Source organism: Lates calcarifer, linkage group LG2 (genome assembly GCF_001640805.2).
Source record: "Lates calcarifer isolate ASB-BC8 linkage group LG2, TLL_Latcal_v3, whole genome shotgun sequence".
Classification (NCBI taxonomy): Eukaryota; Metazoa; Chordata; class Actinopteri; family Centropomidae; genus Lates; species Lates calcarifer.
In genome coordinates this window covers 2984186-3004607 of record NC_066834.1, presented here as the reverse complement: position 1 = coordinate 3004607, position 20422 = coordinate 2984186, and the positions used below count along the sequence as shown (strand labels likewise).

Sequence of the window (20422 nt, the reverse complement as noted above, 5' to 3'; positions counted from 1 at the left end):
ATTTACAAATGCACACATTCTCAGGGAGATTACGTAAGAATGCGTTGATGTCTTTCCTCTTAAACAGATGAGAAAGTCACACCAAATGTTTTCAGTACGTACACCAGATGTGGCTTTGGATTTATTTTTAATTTTTTTAAGTTGCAGGGGAGGAGAGATGGAAAGAAAAAAAAGCACACCTCGCCTCTTGACTTTGTAGGTTTTGATGTGTAGTCATGTTGACAGCATGTCAGCTTGCATCTCCACAGGATGTGATGGATTAGTTCCTGTGGTCAGAGACATCATGGGGAAGTTGCAGCCCAGCACCTTTTACTGGCAGATGAGACGTGAAGCCTGGAAATCAGGCACGATAAGCTAATTCATATATGTTGGACTACTTTTTGACTTTAACCTCCTGACTTTTTAATCATGTGTAATTCACACTTCAAGTATAGTCCTCTACCTCCAAACATCCTCATGAAGAGAGGGTAGATAATAGGTGAGAATAGTGACTGAAGTGAGAGTGCAGCGTGTAGAGGAGGTAGAGGAGTTCATCTCTTTGCCAGAGCTCACATTTATTGATTAAAACAGACCGTGAAAGACAGTATCACCCTGAGGGTCAGTAGCTGATTAACCTCCACTTCTCAACATTTTAATCAACCACTGACCTCTAAAGAGCTAAAACAGGGAGGCTCTGCCTTCTCTGCTCCCCTCTGGGCTCTTGGTGGGGGGCTGCTGTAATGAGACAGGCCTATAATGGACCTGGTCCCAGCAGACTCTCGCACCACACAGAAGTACGGCAGGAACTTTGTAAAGGATGCTCCTCGCTGAAAATCACAGCCGACGGCTCCATGAGTGAATTATAGGACACACACAATGTCGGACAAACCAGGAAATATATTCAGTTTATATGTTGTGCATCGGTTCACCCACCACCTCAGTTCAAACTGAAATATATCAATAACTATTACATGAAATATTCTACAGACGTTCGTGATTCCCAGAGGATGACGTCTACTGATTCTGGTGATCCCCTGACGTTTTCTCTGCCACCACCCGCAGGTTGACGTTTGAAGTTTTGAGTGTTACATTTCCACAATTACTGCATGGATTGATAGAAAATTTGACACAGAAATTAATGTCCCCCCCTGAGGATGAACTCTAATAACCCTGGCACTCCTTCAACATTTTCTGCAGCTCCATCGACTCAAAATGTTAGTTTTAAAACACCCGTAAAAACTAAAGACATGAGAGTGGAGACACGGGTCTTAGACTGATACAGACCTTTAATGAGGTCAGTATTCGTAAGATAACACTCCCACATGCAAATACATTACAAAAGGATTACCAAAGAAGTAAAAGGTCAGAGACCCCAGGAGACCCTGTATTTTCACACTGCTTCAAACATTTTCCAATGAAGCTTAAACAGTCTGTTTCGTCATTTGTAGGTGCACAGCACTGCAAGAGTGCAGCAATGTTTATTTTTCTCTATTTTCCTGATGTGTGTTTGCATCTTTCCCCATGAATATGACGAGTCTATATTTTAAAAACAAGCGGAAAAACAATATTTGACTCTTCTTTCACGTTTGATTTTAGACTGAAAGCGAGTGATGTGACCTGAGCTGAAACACCTCTGCTGCTGCTGCTGCCTGGATCATGCTGCTCTCGCTCCTATGAGCCATCAGATAAGAGGGTCTATCTAATTCATATTCTAATTAATATGGAGCCACACTTCCTGCTTCTCAGGGCCTTAGGGGAGGACATCATTCATCAGGCATTATCTCGAGCCGAAAGGTTCCTGTTCACCCAACCGACTGCGCTCTTTCATGCTCTGCCCTGGCTTTCTCTCACACTCTGCTCATCCCTTTGTCCGACCCCTTACCTGTCACTTCCTGTCATTTTGCACATAATAAGAGCATGTGGAAGATGGTTGCTGTAGGTGTGTGTGCACGGTTTTATATGCTGAGAGAAACAATGTGGTAAACAAGAGAGAGGAATCGAGAGAAAGAGGAAGACAGCAGGATTCAAAAAGCTTTTGAAAATTGTCTCAAGGGAGACATCTTTTAGTCTATGTGGGAAACAGGAGAGTGAATCATTTGCTTTTTTCACAATGTGGAGCCAACCACATCTCATATCTGTTTCATTTTGTTGATATACAATTCAGTCACTCTAATGTCGTTGCTCGAGTGGAAGGAAATTAGGTTTGCAGCAGCCTGAGTTTAATGTACAATAAACACAAAATAAAGTTAGAGCATAGCTGTACAGAAGATTTAGTGAAGGCAGAGGCAGTGGTGAGATACAATTAATCACTAACCCCCCCAAAAATAGCTTTTTGGAAAAGAATGGAAAAAAATCAAATCAAGTTGTGTCTGTGAGATATTGTTATATCACAATTGGATTTGTAAATTAGTTGCAATCACTGGGTATAAATAGTTCACATTACAATCACAGGAAACACAAACATCCATATATTCAGGCCTTTGTAGGAAAGAAAAGACAGTGTCTCCACAGGTCATAGGTTGGTTATATATATGTATATATATATATATATATATATATATATATATATATATATATATATATATATATATATATATGTATAGTGATTCTGAGATGAAGTGAAATTGAAACTGTGAAAAATAAGTTATGAAAATTTAGGAAGGAATATAAAAAAGCCCCAAAATGAACATATAAGTCCTTAGCCAGTTTAGCTGTGCAAGAAGTATTCAGACCCTTTACTTAGGGTCAGTATAAGTCTCGCTTTCGACGCTGTGTCTAAGTATAAATACAAAGTAAAGGTTTTTTGAGCGAACTGGCCTCTGTCACATTACATTGTTATATATTACAACCCTGGATAGTTATTACTGATCAGTATCTTAATGTTGAAGTAAAATGAAACCCTCAAAATTAAGTTCAAGTATGCTTGAACTGCAGTATTTTTAAACGTGCCTAGTTATCTTTCTGCAACCAGCTGTGCATACATCTATAGAAAATCTATATGTGCACATACAGTGGAGGGGAACAATGAAGTGATGAACCAGACAGTGCATACAGTCCTCACTGTATGTACGTTTTACTGCTGAGGGGGTGATGTGAGCGCGCTCCCCTGGGTGTGAGTCTCTGCTCTAAAGAAGCTTCATTAATCACTCTCTGCTTCCTCCTTTTAGTTGTTAAGAGTCGAGCTGGTTTGTCGAGGAAAGACGCTCCAGCCGAGTCACAGTATGTGAGAAGAGAGGAGGTGATCCGAGGAGCTGTGGGAGACGGAGAGTGGCAGCGCTAATGCAAACTGACCAGAGGTGACAGGCAAACTGTGACCAGAGGGAAAACGCTCCTGAAGCACACACACACACACACACACACACACACACACTAATATCCTTGTACTCTCGTATTCAGCTTGCCTGGCGTATAAAGAAACAACACACACTCTTTATTCAGGCTGGCAGCGAGGTGGCTTTAGAGAGTCCACTTTTCAACAGGAGCACTCGGGGTGAAGCCGCCATGTTGGCAGACATCCACCCTGCTTAAGTGTCCCTGAGCAAGACACTTCAGCTCTGTGCTGCAGGTTAACAGAGCTCACATTAACAGCCACTGCTTATGCTTAATTATAGGACATTTACTGATGATCCTGCGTCGTGATTGGACGGGAGACGCTTGATAAGAGCTCACAATCACAGAGTAGTGCTTGTACCTGACTACTTGAGCTAGCTCTATTTGCTTTTGTGACTCTTAATTAACCAAATTCATGCCAATGGCTCTAAACGGCTTTCAATGCAACAAAGAAACAAATGAAATGGTCTCTGCCAAACTGACAAGATATTTCATTTGAATTTTTAGTATTTGCATAAGTAGAAGCACAGCAGACTTGGAGTTAGATAAACTTCAACACATTTAGATAAACATCCACACTGAGCCAAAATGAACTTTAAGATTTCACAAAGGATGCTGGAAGGATGCAAAATGATGTTGCCTAGCAACGGGAAATGTTTTTTTTTTTTCTTGGCGGACGACCAAAGGAAATTTATCAAAACAAACCTAAAGCTTCTGTCTCTGCTTTTGTCCTTGCGCCTACAGTCTCATCACAGCAGCGCTGCTATCTCTCGGTATAAATCGTCATCCTCATACGTTACTGTTTATTTTTCCTGAACCGTTTGAAACGTGACAGGAGCAGGGATAAATGGACGTGCCCCAAACACCAATCACACAGTTCTGGGAGGGCTCGCTGGTGAAACCTGAGTGAAACAGAAGCTTTGTGTGAGAGGAGTGTGAGGTCTTTACTACAATAACTCATTTCACTGTGACGCTGGTGAAACTCACTGACGTACGCTTCTCTCAGCTTTCTGCTCTGTTGTGGTTCAAAGAAATTCTATAAAAAGTTCAATAAACACTGTATGAGTCAAAAAAACATTTCCCTGGTTGGTTTGAGAGTTGCATCAGATCTGGGTAAAATATTTTCATATGAAAAATTGCACTCTCATCTCTCATTGTTTACGCTTTCTTTCTTGAGCCGTGACTGAGATAGATTTTGAAAAGCGAATGAGCAACAAAAGTCATGACAGTTGTTGCTGCATCAGGTGAGTTTGGAAAATAACTTGGAAGTAGAAACTGCACAGATCGTCCTCTTAACTTTAATCAATCATCAGTTGCATTATCGTTTAACTGTGCAGCTCTATATATAATTTCAACCTGTTTTAGCTCAGTGATTTTATCTGTTTTTGACAGCGAGTGATATATTTAAATAACCAATATAGTGCAAAAAACTAATGTTACATTTCTCCATTTTCACTTTTAAGTTTCAATATCAAATCAGTTGAGCCGTGCACCTTAAATGCTAAATCTAAAGGATGCCAATGAGACGTTATTAAAACTTGCACTGGTTAAGATTTCTCCTGTTTGTGTGCACACTCCTGAGAGAACCACAGATAACATTTCATAATATATCAGGCCAGCTCTCATTTCAGGAGCTTCTCCTCCCTCTGGTCCGCTGCCAGATCTGTAAAAAAATAACTCGAAAGAGGAGAAAATAAAATCTACCCGTAAAATCATGAAACCCTACAGAGAACATGTGAATGGGAGTAATCCCGTCCTACAGCTATTTTTGAGAGTTTTCCCTCTGTTTTAAGTCGTACAGCGTTTCCTGCAGATTTGTTCTTTGTACACTGCCTCTCCACCCCAAAACACCACCTTCCACCCAGTCTTCCTCAGCTCACACAATCGCACACGTATGCACTTTTGTTTTCATCTCTTTCTCTCCGTCTGTCTGTCTGTCTGACACCCACACCCACACACACATACACTTCATGTCTCTCTGTTTTCCTTTAGCAGCTCCTGACAGGTGGTCCTGCGGGGCCCATCTCTGTTGGCAGTGGGCTACATCTCCCACTAAAGCCTCTCCATCTGGGTCAAGTCAGAGAATAACAGGCCTCTGAGGACGAGGGAGACAGAAGATGCAAACACAGAAGCAGGTCTGGGATCAGTATGCATGAATTTTGTGTGAGTGCATCGTGGCATATGACTTTACGCGTTAGTGTTATGTCTGTGAGTGTCCTTATGGCTGCATGTGCTGTGCATTCATGGGTCTACATGTGCAGATACAGTCGTAATAACAACAGAGTCTCTTCACAGCTCCCTAATTACACAGGATGGCAGACATCAGTGGAAGCGTTTAGACCGTTTTCATACACCAAATGGTTCCCTTGAATCGCTGCACACAGTCTTTCCTTCCTTCCCGTGCTACAATTTGAACACAGTTTGAATTAAAAGAGCTGTATTGATGCACCATGGGGAAAAAAACTGGTGAATAGTATCAGAAAAAACTGTTGCCAAAAATTTAATAAAAAGAAAAATGTAAAAAGGAGAAAACGTGTGCTCGTCTGAATTCTGTTGAGTTTTGCTCCTTGCTGGTGGTGCAAGGAATTCTGAATATAAAAGAAACAAACAGGGCTGTTCCTTCCATTTTACAGCCTCTCTATTAAAAGAAGATCATATTCTGAACAGGTGGTTTGGTTTTTATCAAACCGTGCATCTCCAAAATGGTAACTTTACCTAAATAAACTACACTACCATGCATTTTATAGATAATTCAGTTTTAATACAGCAGCTCCTGTGTGTTTATACAAAGACAGTTTGTTTGATTAATAAGTAATAATCACATGTAATGATATAGCAAAGCAACAGCCAAAATAACCAGCACCAGGTATATATGATACTGGGTTTTCCAGGCTGAAAAACTCTACACAAAGCACAACCTCAGGCCAGAAAACTTTAAAACAGTGTTTGATATTTGCTCTGACATAACAGGACACTGAAAATTAAATATATAATGATCCACGCTGCAGCTCACGCTTCATGAGATGTCACTCTGATATCAACGTACACCTTAACTTGTCCAAAGAATCAATTTCTACTTTGCTCTTTCCATCTCACAGAGAGAGCTCTTCTTTGTTCAGCACCAACAGTCAATTCATGCCAGAATAAAAACAAACTTCAGCTCTAATATTTATTCACACTCAGGGCTTTCAGCTTTCATTTTCTCCTGTCAGTGATAAAGAGGGAGAGAGAGTCTATGTTGCTGATCACGGTGCGCTGCCTTCCTGGTGCAGCAGTAGTTACAGTAGTGTGGTATGTTCCTTTGTTCCTTTGCACATGTATCTGCCGTGAGAGAGACCCAACGAGACTAAACGTTCCCCCGAGTCCGGCCTGCTGGAACTGCACGCTCCCCAACACTGACTCAGCCATCCATACATTCACAACAAGTTGTGCAGACATGAATCATGCATGCACATGTTTATGAGCAAAAATCAGCACAGCAAACATGGATACTGTCCAGTTTTCACTCGCCTGTTTTCCCTTCTTTCCCACAAGATGCTGACGCCACAGAACAAAAGGGATATCTGGCAGAAAAAAACTCTTCTCTCTCAGGCAACAGAAATGAAGATTCCTCCTTAAATCCTCCTTAATACACACATGCATGAGCATTAAACCTACACACATAAGGAGAAGGTTCTGGAGGTGGAGGGTGCTGCAGCATCAGACAGTGTTGGCTTAAAGGTACCAGCAGAGTAACAGTATGTGTCAGGTTATAACAGACAGGTGCCCACATGAACATTAAAACAGGTTCGTTACAGTTTGTTGTAATCATTTCAATTTAATAAGGGACTTTAGATTTCAAGTGAGTTTATCAAATTAAGAAGCTATCTTCAAAATGTAAAGCCTGTAGAGCACACATGACGACAAATAACGTCAGATTTGGTAGTTTTGTTCTTATAGTGTGTGATGTGCAACGAGAACACACACTAACAGATTCACCACCAACAGCCAGAGTCTGGACTCTCAAAACTTGCGCGGCAAAACGCAACTTTAGAGTAACTAACGCCCCGAGCGTGCTCGGCTCTCCTCCGTGTTCGCCCCACACAACAGGATTTACAATCGTAAATATTGAACATGTTTAATATTTATCGTCTTCGGAGCAGATCACGGAGGGTAAAATCACTCTGAACACACCTCACACCACAGGAGAATCTGACAAGACAATCAGATAATCAGGCCTTTGCTGATTTTAATCGGGAGGGGGGATTCAGGCCGATAATCGGCCCAGTTATCTTCTGGTGTGAACCCAGCTGAAAGCTCATTATGAGGGAATCTTTTAAAAGCCAGTGTAAATAAAGGGAATAAAACGGATTGTTTAAACCAATGTTACACTCAGTTTTATTCAGAAGTGTCAAGAGGCCTGATATTTTTCTCTGCCATCTCTCATGTCAAGTACTAGAAGCAGAGAAAGAGGCTAATGATCATTGCACATTATTGCCATTAAGGCAGTTATTGTGATAAATGCACGTCCATCAAAGGTAAAAGATAATCTTTATGTTTTTATAGAAATCCATCCATCCATCCAGCAGTGTGATATAGTGCCCCAGCCTTCATCTGCTTCCTCCAGACACGAAAGGTCAAAAGTCTGCTCAAGGTGGTCTCCTGAGCCCGGTAGCCCAGCGCTGGGCGAGTCCTCAGCAGCTATAAGCCAGGCCTGCCAGAGCTGTGAAGTAGCGGCTGCAGTCATGCCGCAGTATCAGCTCACTCAGCTGTGAAATATGGCTGACATGATTGTGTGCAAACCACAATTACGTCTCGAGTCCCTGACAAGTGACCACAGAGCGCTAGTTGCTCAGTCAACTGTGGAATATAAACTGGTGGACCCTGCCTCTAATGCCTCCATTTGCTCAAAACACAATCGCTGCAAAGTCACACACAGTTCCAACCGTTTGCTATAGAAAGAGATTGGCAGCAATGTGACAGGAGCGAGAGAAGAGAGGAGCCTATTTGTGCTGCTTAACAATAGCTGAAAGAATAGCACTATTTTGTGTGTGTGTGTGTGTGTGTGTGGGCTGGATGACTGTAGTGAATTTCTCATCAGCTATGATTTTATCTATTACTGTAATCTGTCAATGTGACATTTGAAAATTGGGAGAGTTTTATTTTGGGACTGAACAGGATAATAAAACAGAGAGAAAAAAACAAAAACATCTTTCTTCTTCTGCTCTCTATTCAATAAACTGCTGCACACTGTCTCACTTAATGCTGCAGTGTGTATTAATTTGACCTTCATCAGGTGTCAGGGGAGGTATATCACAACAGCTCCACAAACACTATATACACAGAGGTTTCCCCAATTAGCTGGTGGATCAGAGGAGCAGAGAAATCAAACCGGTGACAGAGGATTAAAACACACAAACGCCAATCAATTACAAATCCTACAGTGGCATCATCACAGCAAAATCAATATTACACTATATAACTGTCCAAGCAGAATTATTAAAGAAGTTACATATGGATGTAATACTACAGGCATCCTTATTTAGAGACTAAAATATTTTTTAAATGCTCAGCTAACCGACCAACCTTGTAAACCTTGTAGATTAATAAACATTACAGCAGTAAACAAGACACTGTTGGGGAGTTTGTCAAGTTGTGTTTTCGTCCACTGCACCTGCAGATTTTTTTTCAGATTTTTAAGCCAAAAAACAAACAAACAAACAAAAAAACTACAAGTGCAGCAGCATCTTTTACTTTAACTGGATGAGGGAACAGCTTCTAAAGAATTTTAGCATCTTCTTTTATTAAAGACACGTGGCAAATAAAACGAATGTGTGAATTTTAAGCACGGTGACAGTTTTCTTTATGGAAAACACAAAAGGGTTAAAACAAAAATTTATGTGGACAAATAAAGTCTGTAGTGGTCATAAATGTGGGCAGCAGAAGAGGCTGCGGGGACAGATTTATAGGCGTTATCACTGCTGTTCTTCAGGAAACGAACTCTCTCTGTGTCTGGTAATTATCTCGCTCCGTGCTGAAACTCTGAGAAACTCATCTCATCTGCCTGACACATTAAACTTGTGTGCAGATGACGGGTAAACACATAACGACGTTAATAAATTCAAGATTATTGGCCTTGTATGAAAACAATAGCTTGTGTTTGATGATGAAGCTCAGCATTTTACATGAGATGATTTCTGTACAAGCATTTGTGCGTTGTATTGTCGTCTCACACTTCTACACGTGAAGTACAGCTGCAAACAAATTTTCACGTGTACAGTCAAACCACCCACTGCTATATCCTTATTTACAGCATACTATGAACAACACCACTATAAATAATCCGCAGTGGGATCATTATGATCAAAAGACAACCAAACCGCTGAAGACTAAAAGCTGCAGTTTCTCATGGTGCTTTTGTTTCTTATTAGCTATTCATGAATTAAACATTTAACGGCCTCAGAGGGCATGATAGTAGTGGGAGTATAAACCGGAGAACGTCTGCTGTTCATGTTCACAAACATCTGAGCAAGAGAGATTTTTAAAACGCTCCCTGACGTCATGTACCATGTGTTTACATCCGTTTAAATCAAACACGGTGCTACACAGTTGTGGTTTAGTTTCAGTGAGATTTCTAGAAGCCATGAAAGCCTAAACAGCCAAGAGAGGAGGAGGAAGGACATCAGAATGATTTAGGGTTAAGGAGAAGCCCGGCATTGTCTTCCCGGAGCCAAAAAACCAGGGGGGCCAAAGCAATAAGTTAGGCCACTTACTGCTGAAGAAAGGAAAACACACACACTCGCACACACAAACCAATCCCCACTTGCCACAGAGCCAGAAACAGAGGCTGCTAATGGGCTAATTTCACTCCTAATTAGAGAATTAATTTGTCCATTTAGGTCTGTATGAAAAATGCTCAACTGTTTGAGCTAAATTGGGTTGGACAGACCCACCGCAACCGTCTAAACCAGTGTGATGCTCAGCCTTTCCATCATTTCGTTAATTGGATGATAAAAAATGTCACTAACAAACTGTTTGTTTTTTTGTTGTTGTTGTTGTGGTGGTGTTTGGATATGAATCTTTACTCCACCCTGTCGTAATCAGCCATCTCTCTCTCTGCCTCCCTCTAACAGTAATATTTATGGCCTGTCGAGGTCACAACCCATCACAGAGAGCACCTCATAAACCCTTTCACCGATGTCCTGCTGGCCCTACTGTAGTTATGAGATCGTAATGGAAAGTCCACAGTTATGATGTGTATGTGCTGTTAGTGATTTGTGTGCATCGTTAGCTACATATCTGGAGATGTGGAGAGCAGAGGTGTGTGTTTTTATGTCTCTTATACTGTTAAAAAAAGGGGGTAACCTGCTGCCCTCGCTCCCACTGCATGGTCACGAGGTTTGTGTGTGTGTGTGTGTCGCAAGCAGACAACTGAGTGTTGAACAAATTCCCCCTGGACTCAGATTTATCCGCAGGAAGTCTTCAGCCATCAGCGTGTCTCTGAAATGGCGCTGTGAATCACATGCACACTTCTAAGATAAACAGACACACACACACTCGAATTAAGCTGAACTGGAAGTTTAACCATAGGGACAACACACCCTGGTGCACACATGCATGTCTACTGCCTGGCAGTTCAGTTCAGTTCAGTTCAGTTCCAGCTCCTCCTGGGGGATACCAAGGTGTTCCCAGGTCAGAGGAGACACATAATCTCTCCAACGTGTCCTGGGTCTACCCCGGGGTCTCCTCCCAAAGGAAGCCTCCCAGGAGGCATCCTAAACAATGCCCAAACCACCTCAACAGGCTCCTTTCGATGTGAAGTGGGGGCTCTACTCCGAGGTCCCTCTGGATGTCCAGGCTTCTCACCCTATCTCTAAGGAAACTCATTTCAGCCGCCTGTATCTGTGATCTCATTCTTTCGGTCACTATCTCGTGACCATAGGTGAGAGTCAGAACGTAGATCGGGTAATAAAGTGAAAGCTTTGCCTTTCCTCATCCCCACCGCTTCACACTCAGCTGCAAACTGCCCCAGTGTGTGCTGAAGGTCACGGTCCGATGAGGCCAACAAAACCACATCATCTGCAAAAAGCAGAGATGCGATTCTGAGGTTCCCAAACCGGACACACTCCTCACCTCGGCTGTGAATTGAGATCCTGCTGAGAATGTGTACACAGCTCTCACTTTGGTTGTGCGAGGACCGGATGGCTCGCACAGGATCCCTCAGGGGACACAGTCATAGGCTTTTTCCAAGTCTACAAAACACATGTAGACTGGCTGGTCACATTCCCATGACTCCCTCAGCCAGCCCTCAGGTTTAATCATTATTTGATATGATATGAAAACACATGCAGGTGGTTGTGTTGCTTATTATTAGTTTTCTGTGTTTGTGCCTTTATTGGACAAATGAAATGAAACATGGGAAGAAACAGCAGGACGCAGCAATGCAATAAACTAATGATATGTACAGGTGCCTGAAGGACAAGAAACTAATCTCCAACCTTACAAAATAGCTAGCAAATATTCACTTATTAAGCATCAGCGGTCACTGTCACAGAGTCCAACTGTCTTTGCTGATTATCAGAATAGTCAGCAATTATGTGATGTATCTCATGTTTCTCTCTCACGCTGAGTTCGATTCAGGCACTATTTTGGGATGCCTCACACTCAGCTGTTAGTGTGTAACCTGACAAACACTGCTGCAGAATTACAGAGGCAGCAGACTTGAAATATATTCCGAAACTTTGTTAGAAATTTAAATACACGTGTCACTGATTTTATCTGATTCAGAAGGAGGTTGGTCAAAGCATAAATGAGAGTTCCAGTTACAGCTGGACTGATTAAAACAGGAGCTTAACTGTTCTGTCTGACGTGCGTGAGGCAGACGGCTGAACAACATGGCCGAACTGCTTTCTGTGTAGACATGCTGTAATACTTTGTGTAAATGTGCGCGGGGCCTCTGCCAGGATTTTACAAACACTAGTCCCCAAAAAATAAAGTCGCAAAACTGTTTCAATGTTTGTTTTGTTTTACATGTTTAATTCATTTAATTGCTCAAAAGTCTGTGAATTTTATCTCCCAACATTACAACAAGTCCTGGAACTGCAGCAGCAGTCTGATGTTAACCCATCCATGCACCCTGACCTCCTCCCTGTGCAGACCTGACCTGACTTCCTCCTTCGCTCCTTTCATAATTAATACGACTGCTGGAGTGCTTCGTTACTTGAGCATAAACATGTCATTTCGGGGCATTTAGTGAAACAAACGGTGCTGTCGTTCGTCTTGGAGGACGGCCTCCAACATTAAGGTTTAAACACAGTTTTCTCCATCCTGCAAGGAATAAAATCCTGAGTCATTTGTTCACTCCTTCAGCAGAACTAGTATAAATTTAGCAGAATTTATAAACACATTATAGAAAGGTGTGGACTCCACAGCAGGTTCCTAAGCCCATCAGTGTCCTACTGTACATGCAGCGTGTGCATGTTTATATATGCCACGGGAGCACAATAGGAGACAGCTACATGGCGTAAGAAATATGGCGATGACAGAACATGATGGCAGGCTCTAATCTTTACAGATCAAACATGAATGATTGTTCTTAGTGTACACGGCCTGTTGGAGCTGGGGGGATGAGTGTATCCCTCGGATCAGGCCAGAAACATGCTCCAGGTCCAAACTGTCACTCTAAAGGTTAATGGATGCATCAGCCACCACCGAGGTGACAGAGATGAAACACCAGCCCTCTCTGGCAGTTCAAGAAGTGCTGGTCATGGTTATTGTTTACAATAACTGAGGTATTTTCAAGGAGTCCACAGTGTTAGTGTGAAGCTCTCTTGGGGACGTTCAACAGCGTCTCATTTCCACTGAAGACAGCGAAGAAAAGAGGACGACGCTGAAAAAACATGTTCCCAGCAGAGATGCAGCTTTAATATTCTCCGGGCGTACAGCACAGGTCGAGCACTCGCTGGCGTCGAGATAAAACCTTTGCAGCTCCGTTGATTAATGCATTACAGTGGAGGACCAGAGCAGCCGTGGACTTGAATTCATTTTCTGACAGTAATGCAATGCACAATGAAAGTTTAGTAAGGAAAATCCTCTGCTTGTTCCACGAGCTCTACCCAGCTGCTGGGTCGGCCTTCACAGGCGGTAATATTCCAAAATAACAGTAACAGTAGTCAGTGAGATGAATCCTCTGATTATCATGAATGTCCGTGTCAAATTTCATGACAGTTGCTGAGATATTTCAGTCTTTAAGTTCCATTAGTTCTGGAGCAGCTTCATCAAAAATACTACTACCTGATTGTTTCAGTCTTTGCAAACAGGGAGCCACTGTGTGACGTTCAGACCATGGTTCAGCGACACAACCCCGAGGACGACTTGTACCTCCTCCCTGTGGAAACGTAAAGTAGCTGCTCATGTTAGACTCTGACTGCCTGACACCTCACAAGCGCTGTGACCGTTTCACCCCAAGACTGATGCGCCTCTGCATTATTTAAACCTCCTCCTCCTGCGAGTATCAGGTCACCACAGAGTAAATAAAGCTTTTCTTTTTATGAATGAAACAGCCGAACTGATAAACACAAGCTAAAACCTGAGAATAAAGGCTCAACTGAAATTAGGTCGATACTCTGTAAAAGGTTTATATTAAACTACTATGTGATCTCACGGGATTGCATATAAATAGTGTGCTTTTCCTTCTTGCCAAGAGTTAGAGAAGATAAATGACACAAATAATCATGTCTGTGATTTACTAGAGCTAGAGTTACAATAGGTTGTGTTTAAAATCTTTGTGTATTTAGTGTAAAATGTGTTTTAAAATGGCCTCAGACGTTTCACAGAGGAAGAACTTTCTGTACTTTCTGCTAACACACAGCAAAACATTTAACTCCCCTTCAAATGACACATTTTTACTTTAATTTAGAGGCGATGGCATGTGAATTTTTTAACTGCAGACCTCTGCTTCGACTCTTAATGCTAAGCTAAGCTATAGCTCTACCTCATACTTCTCAACACAGACATGAAAGCTGCGTCAAGCGTAGATTTAAATGGAATTAACTATACATTAACACATATATAGAAGTATGTGCAGTACATACTGTGTGTGCTAACAGTTTAAACAAACCAGTTAAGAACAACAGCAGCAGTTGAGGCTTCCTGAGACAGAAACTGTTTACTGCAGACTATTACAGTGCTGTTTCCCTACAGGGCAAACAAGGACTTACTGCCCTCTAACTCTGTCTGTCTTCCTCTCTCTAAACACATAATCCATCACAGTCACAAACAGCAGAAGACTGCAGGTAGTCTTGTCTTTCTCCCGGCTCCGAGTGATACAGAGTAAATCTGCCGTGGCATTAATGCAGCAGACTGGACTGGATAGAAAACTACAATGTTTATTAGCTGTTTCAGATAAGGTGGAAGAAACACGGACACAGTGTTTTCTCATTCCGCCGAGCACAATATACAGAATCAATAAATCTTTCATGTGGAGTTTACAGGGAAAGTTTGGGGTCAAGAGAATTTCATATTCAACACATCTTCTTTCCACTCTGGCTTTTTACACACATCCCGTCTCCAACCATCCAAACATCGCACTCGGCAACTTGACTGCAACATGTCAGAGCCGCGGATGCTGCACAAGCTTTCTTCTCTGTAGCCTCACCTTTTCTATTTATAACCCGTACCTGTCTCTCTAAATACAAAGATCTCAAGATACAGACTGACTCAGAAAATGTTTTATAATAAGTCAAAATATTGAAGGGTTGTTAATGTTATAAAAAAATAAAACATGCACATCACAATTTGAACCAGAAAGGAGTAAAAAAAAAAGAAAAGAAAATGAACATGTGTGTTTGTTTTCTTCAGCAGCAGCAGGTTAGCTTAGCTTAGCTTAGCATTAAGACAGGAGTCATGAGGTAGCCAGGGATCCAGTGGAGCCTCCACACACTTTTATATGAAGCTGGAGAACCAGGTTAGCTGTAACCAATCTACACAAAGCTAGCTACGCAGCTACTCACTGTAGCTTCATTTGTACACAGGCAGACATGATCTCCTCCTCTCTCTCTTTTAGCTGGAGCCTATCCCAGCTGACACTGGGCAGGAGGCAGGGTACACCCTAGACAGGCTGCCAGTCTCTCACCGGGACGACACACAGAGACAAACAACCAAACAGGCTCACATTCACACCTGTGGACGCCAATTAACCTAACCTGCATGTCTTTGGACTGTGGGAGGAAGTACATGGAGAGAACACACAGGCACAGGGAGAACATGCAAATATATAAAAACAACAGCAACACTGTGCTGCCTCTGTTTGGGATTTTTGCATAACAGCTGATTTAAATATTTAAAATGAAAAGTTATTAAAATAGTTGCAGATTAATCCTAATTAACTGCATACAATCCTTTCAGCACTGAATAGTTTTGCCTAACCTGCCCAGATCAGAGACCAATCTGAAATACATCAACTAAGAAAACCAAGTCTTTAATACTTAAAAGGTTTGAAGAAATTACACTTATTACAAATCACGATTCAGAGCGTGGCCACCCACAGTTGGCAGATGGGTTGGTGCGACGTTGCCAGGCCTGAAAGCGTCCAGCCGGTGTATTAGTCACCTGCCAGTCAGCGCTGGGTCGAGGCCAGAAATGATAAAACACGTCTGTCAGGACTGAACATTAGATGCTACAATAACAGTCATAAAAAACCCACACCAGATATCACCTGTTCAGACCCCTGTAAAGACAGAGAGCAGCGGCTGTGGACTGACATCTCTGTATACATGCAGGAACAGACTATCCCAGTAAATTAGTCATGCTTTTTAAGAAAAGAGAGGTAAGAGGATTTAACTCTTTTGCTGTGCACAACGTGTGACAAATTTCTACTCACACCTCAATGATGGGATATTTCCTTTGATCCCCAAAAGGCGAAATGATTCACATCTTTCTCTCTGTTCTAACATCACACAAAAGCAAAGAAAAGAATAGAGGGAGTAGAGATGTTGAAGGAGAGGATGCAGATGTATGGCAGGGAGGCAGGCTGATAAAACTGAAGGGAGTGAGAGGGGAGGGGGGGCTGCACACGAAGTGGTAAAGCTGCAGAAATGAGATGAGATTATTTGTGGCATTAAGAGAGCATGAAATAGACTTGGGCAGGGGCTTGTAGTTCGTGCTGTTCCCCAATCCTGATCTCTGCTTTACAGGACAGAAAGAATCCGAGGCGTGAAGACAGACAGAGATCATCTCCAAACCACAAAGCATCTGTCTTTTTGAAGTAAAAAGAGAGGCGGGAAAACGACTCATTTATGTTATGCAATGCAGAGATAAAGGGAGTATGGGCCACAACATGCACTACATGACGTTCAGGCTCTAATACGACACATGCCACACACCACACTGCAGCACCAGGCTTTTTAACAACAAGTCAGAATCCTTCACTTTTACTCCTGCTCACGACTTTAAGAATAAAAGCTGTAAAAAAAAATTGTTGGTCGTGATGAATAATGAATTGGCTGAAGCAACACGTGTGAGTCAGAAGATGAGTTTTAGCCAATTATTTGCAATGATTTGAACATTTGATTTACAGCAGAGGTAGAATTTCTAACTTTTCCATCACTTCTTCCACATCTATATATGATAAATATGACGGATTAGTTAATTTCACATATCAATTGCTACTGGATATCTTAAGGATTTTACACAAATAAAATGGAAAGGATTTTAAAGAGCAACATGATAGATGGAGGGTTAATCCTTGCCCCTGATTGGCTAGTCCTGTGAAGAGCATGTGATTAATCATGTGACCTGCTCTTCTTACAGGTTACTCATCACTTCACAGTAAATAACTTAATAAATGAAAGAATTATGCTTAAGAATGTTAAAATATTTATAATAAAGTCGGATAAATGGGGGTAAAATAACGGGAAAATGGCTTCTATGGAAACCAAAAGAAAAATAAACTGAGCGAAAAAAGAAATTATTTCTGCTGGTGGCAGAGAAACATCTGACAAATCATATAATGAGGAGAATTTAGCACCACGCTGACAACTGACACGGAAAGTCGTTGCATACAAATCAGTGCCAGCTTGTTTCTTGTTGTTTGCACCAATAAAAAATACAGAAAAACTTGTGCAACATCAGCATCAGATGTCTGAGTCAAAGGCAAGCAGTGAGCTAAAGATATCTTAATCCATTCTGAATTATTGCTTTAGATTTTCACAACCAATAGTATTGTGTACAATCACTCTGAAACATGTGTTAGAAGGTGTGTGTCCGCCTGTTTCTGTGCTAGGATCTGCTCTTAAGCCACTTTAAAAAAAACCTCTAGAGCTCTCTTACATTTATCTTTCCCTCGAGTCCAACATTTCAGTTTTAGCAGTCTGATAAATTCGGGCTCAGGTCCAGCATCCTGTGATCTGAGTTCAGCTTAAAGCTTTCAATCCACAGTGATGCTGCGTGTGTTTGAACTGAGTAACACAGTTCAAGTTGTCATTCTTTCATCCAAACGCAGGCACAGACAAGAAGAGTGAGAAAAACCGCAAAGACTTCTGACTGACTTTGGTCCTGCAGTTTCCAGGTCAGCGGCTGTGAAAACATACGACACTGGAGCTGTGATCCGGGGATTTTAACACAACCTGAACACGCCCGCAAAGTTGAAACCACGCTCACACACACAGTTTCTACAGCTGCTAAACCACACGTGTGATCAGCAGCAAGGTTCGGACTTCTGAGTTTGTACACCACTACGACTCCATCAGTCCTATCATGGCTATAAAAGACTCTCTCTTGGGAGTCACTGCTTTGTTCAGGGTTGTCAGATTAGCAGCTGAGTGTTGGTGCTCAGAGGACACTCACCACAAGAGAGAGCGGCCTCTTCCATGACACCACTCCGATCAGCCCGGAGAGCAGCACCTGGGAGAGGAAACACAGAGAGGTGAATGACACTAACACACACGGTGAAACAAAAAGACTAATTCCCATGTCTGGACTACAGAGAAAGTCCAGTTTCAACTTTCTAATCAATAATGAAATCACTGATTGATCCACACTTGATCCAGACTGAAATAATTTAAAGAGATTCCATAGATTGCCATGAAATTGCGTGCTGACTGTGTTTTCTCTGGTGTAAACACAATGGAGTTTAACCTCCTTTTCACCTAAACCTCTGGGTAATCAAACAAAGACAGATGGTAAATGTGTCACCTAAACGTTCGTTAGAAACATCCTTCATCGTCAAACCTTCCATAAATGAGCAGTGAGGGATTATTACCAACATTTCAGATGCCCTCATTTTCTGTTTTACCTCCAAATTAAGTGGTTTGTCTAATCTGCTGTTTTGTTTTTAGTCTGTGTGATCATCTGACTTCACTGTTGCCATGTTCCTAGATCCAAGCATCACTACCAAATAAAATGATTATTATGAAAAATAAGAGAGAAGTTGTTAACATCTATCAAAGCCCTGAACAGACTGTCAATATGGGATTGAAGTCCCCAGTTTCTCTGGTAAATACACTCTGAAAAGATCATCGTCTACATGCGGGTTGAGTAATACACAGATCAGGTGGGAGCTGTTGCTCTTGTTTAGCAATTCTGTGCCCATCTGCCATCAGATTTGTCACCCGTGTTTTAGCGTGGATGTGGATCTCTTTGTCAACAAGTCATCATGTATTCACCGGTTCACTCTTCCACACATTATTTTCCCTTTATCTGGGGACAAATGGATGTGATCCTGCAGGTTGAGGTGGTTGATGACAGAGAACTGATCGCAGGGAGCTTTTTCTGCAACGTGCATAGGTGCGATGCCACATTTTATCACAGTTGGTAGGGATTTTAAAAGCTATTCTAATGCGTTCTCGGCTTCTTGTAAGTGTGATTCTCTCCTTATACAACCTGATACAGGAAACTGTAGTTATTTCTCATTTCATTTGGCTGCTGTCAGTGACGGAAATGAGCTGCGAAGACACCTGAAAGCCCAGACTTTGGTGCCACTGGGACTTCAGTATGCCCTGATTTTATTTAATCGTGTACGTCTTTAAAAGCTGACAGATGTATGCTGAATGTGGTATAGTGCAACAACAAGAGGATTTTTAGGGATAAAGTTAAAACTAAAGGCTTATTTGTTAAGAAAGTCAAACTGAGATCAAGATCTCAAGAGAGAGGACTGAGAAAAAATTACACAACATCACAAGACAATGCAGTCGCACAAAGCAGCCACCACACACACACCATCACAGATAAATGACGTCAGAGCAGTAAAACGCTGTCATGTGTTTACAGATGATGTGTGTTGTTGTTTACTTTGTAGGACTTGCTGAAAATGCAGCATCTTGTCTTACTACCCGGGTGACTTCATCAGACTGTCTCTCAGGACTCATCGGTCTCCCGGTTTCTCTATTAGCACTGATTTGCTTTTTAGATTTTGTGCTCCATCTACCTGGAACCAGTTACCCTGCAGCCCGATGCTGAAATGAAACAATTCAAGTTATCTGGACTCATCGTGCTGTGAGGTCTGTGCTTCATTCTGATATTTATTACTCCCATCTGTTATCGATCTGCCTGTTTGATCCAAGTAATTCTACCTTTGTAAAACTCTATGTGTTTTGTGAGGATGTAAGTCTAAACAGCAGATGTCTGATTAAATTGAACTTAGATGATGAAGAAACACCCTTTGGTTTTCTCGGCACGTTTCAGTCTGGGTGTGGTGTTGCATTTTTACAGCGCTTCCTACTGTAGGTGTTAAAGCCTGTACCACTGAAAATGTGTGTGAACAAAGGGTACTCATAGCCTCCAGTGCTCTATTCCTCCTCGGTCGCTCTCTGCCTTTCACCCTTCTTCATCCTCCATTAAACACCAACATGCTCTCCCCATTTTCCCCCATCTTCCTCCCTTCCTTGCCACCTCTCCGCTGACTTTCTTGATATCTACCTTCTCTCTTTTTGCCATCTCTCCCTTTCCAATTTCTCCCCACATCACACTCCATCTCTGTATTTCTTGCTCCAGCTCTGCGCCCACACAGTCACAGTATATTTCTGCACTTACACACTCCCTACCCAGCCTTCTCATTTCTATTTCCCTCTCCGTCTTGTTCCTCTCTCTAGTCAATCTTCCACTTCTTCGCTCACCTTGATACTCACAGGACCTGGCG

General features: G+C 42.0%; 1 protein-coding gene across 1 annotated transcript in view; it reads right to left on the bottom strand.

The window, feature by feature from the left end:
• fam189a1 (family with sequence similarity 189 member A1) overlaps window positions 1–20422 on the bottom strand; it is a 76475-nt gene that overhangs the window by 21677 nt on the left and 34376 nt on the right. The window contains exon 2 of the mRNA XM_018686262.2: window positions 18133–18189. Coding sequence (XP_018541778.1) covers window positions 18133–18189 — 57 coding nt within the window. The remainder of the gene's footprint in view (window positions 1–18132; window positions 18190–20422) is intronic.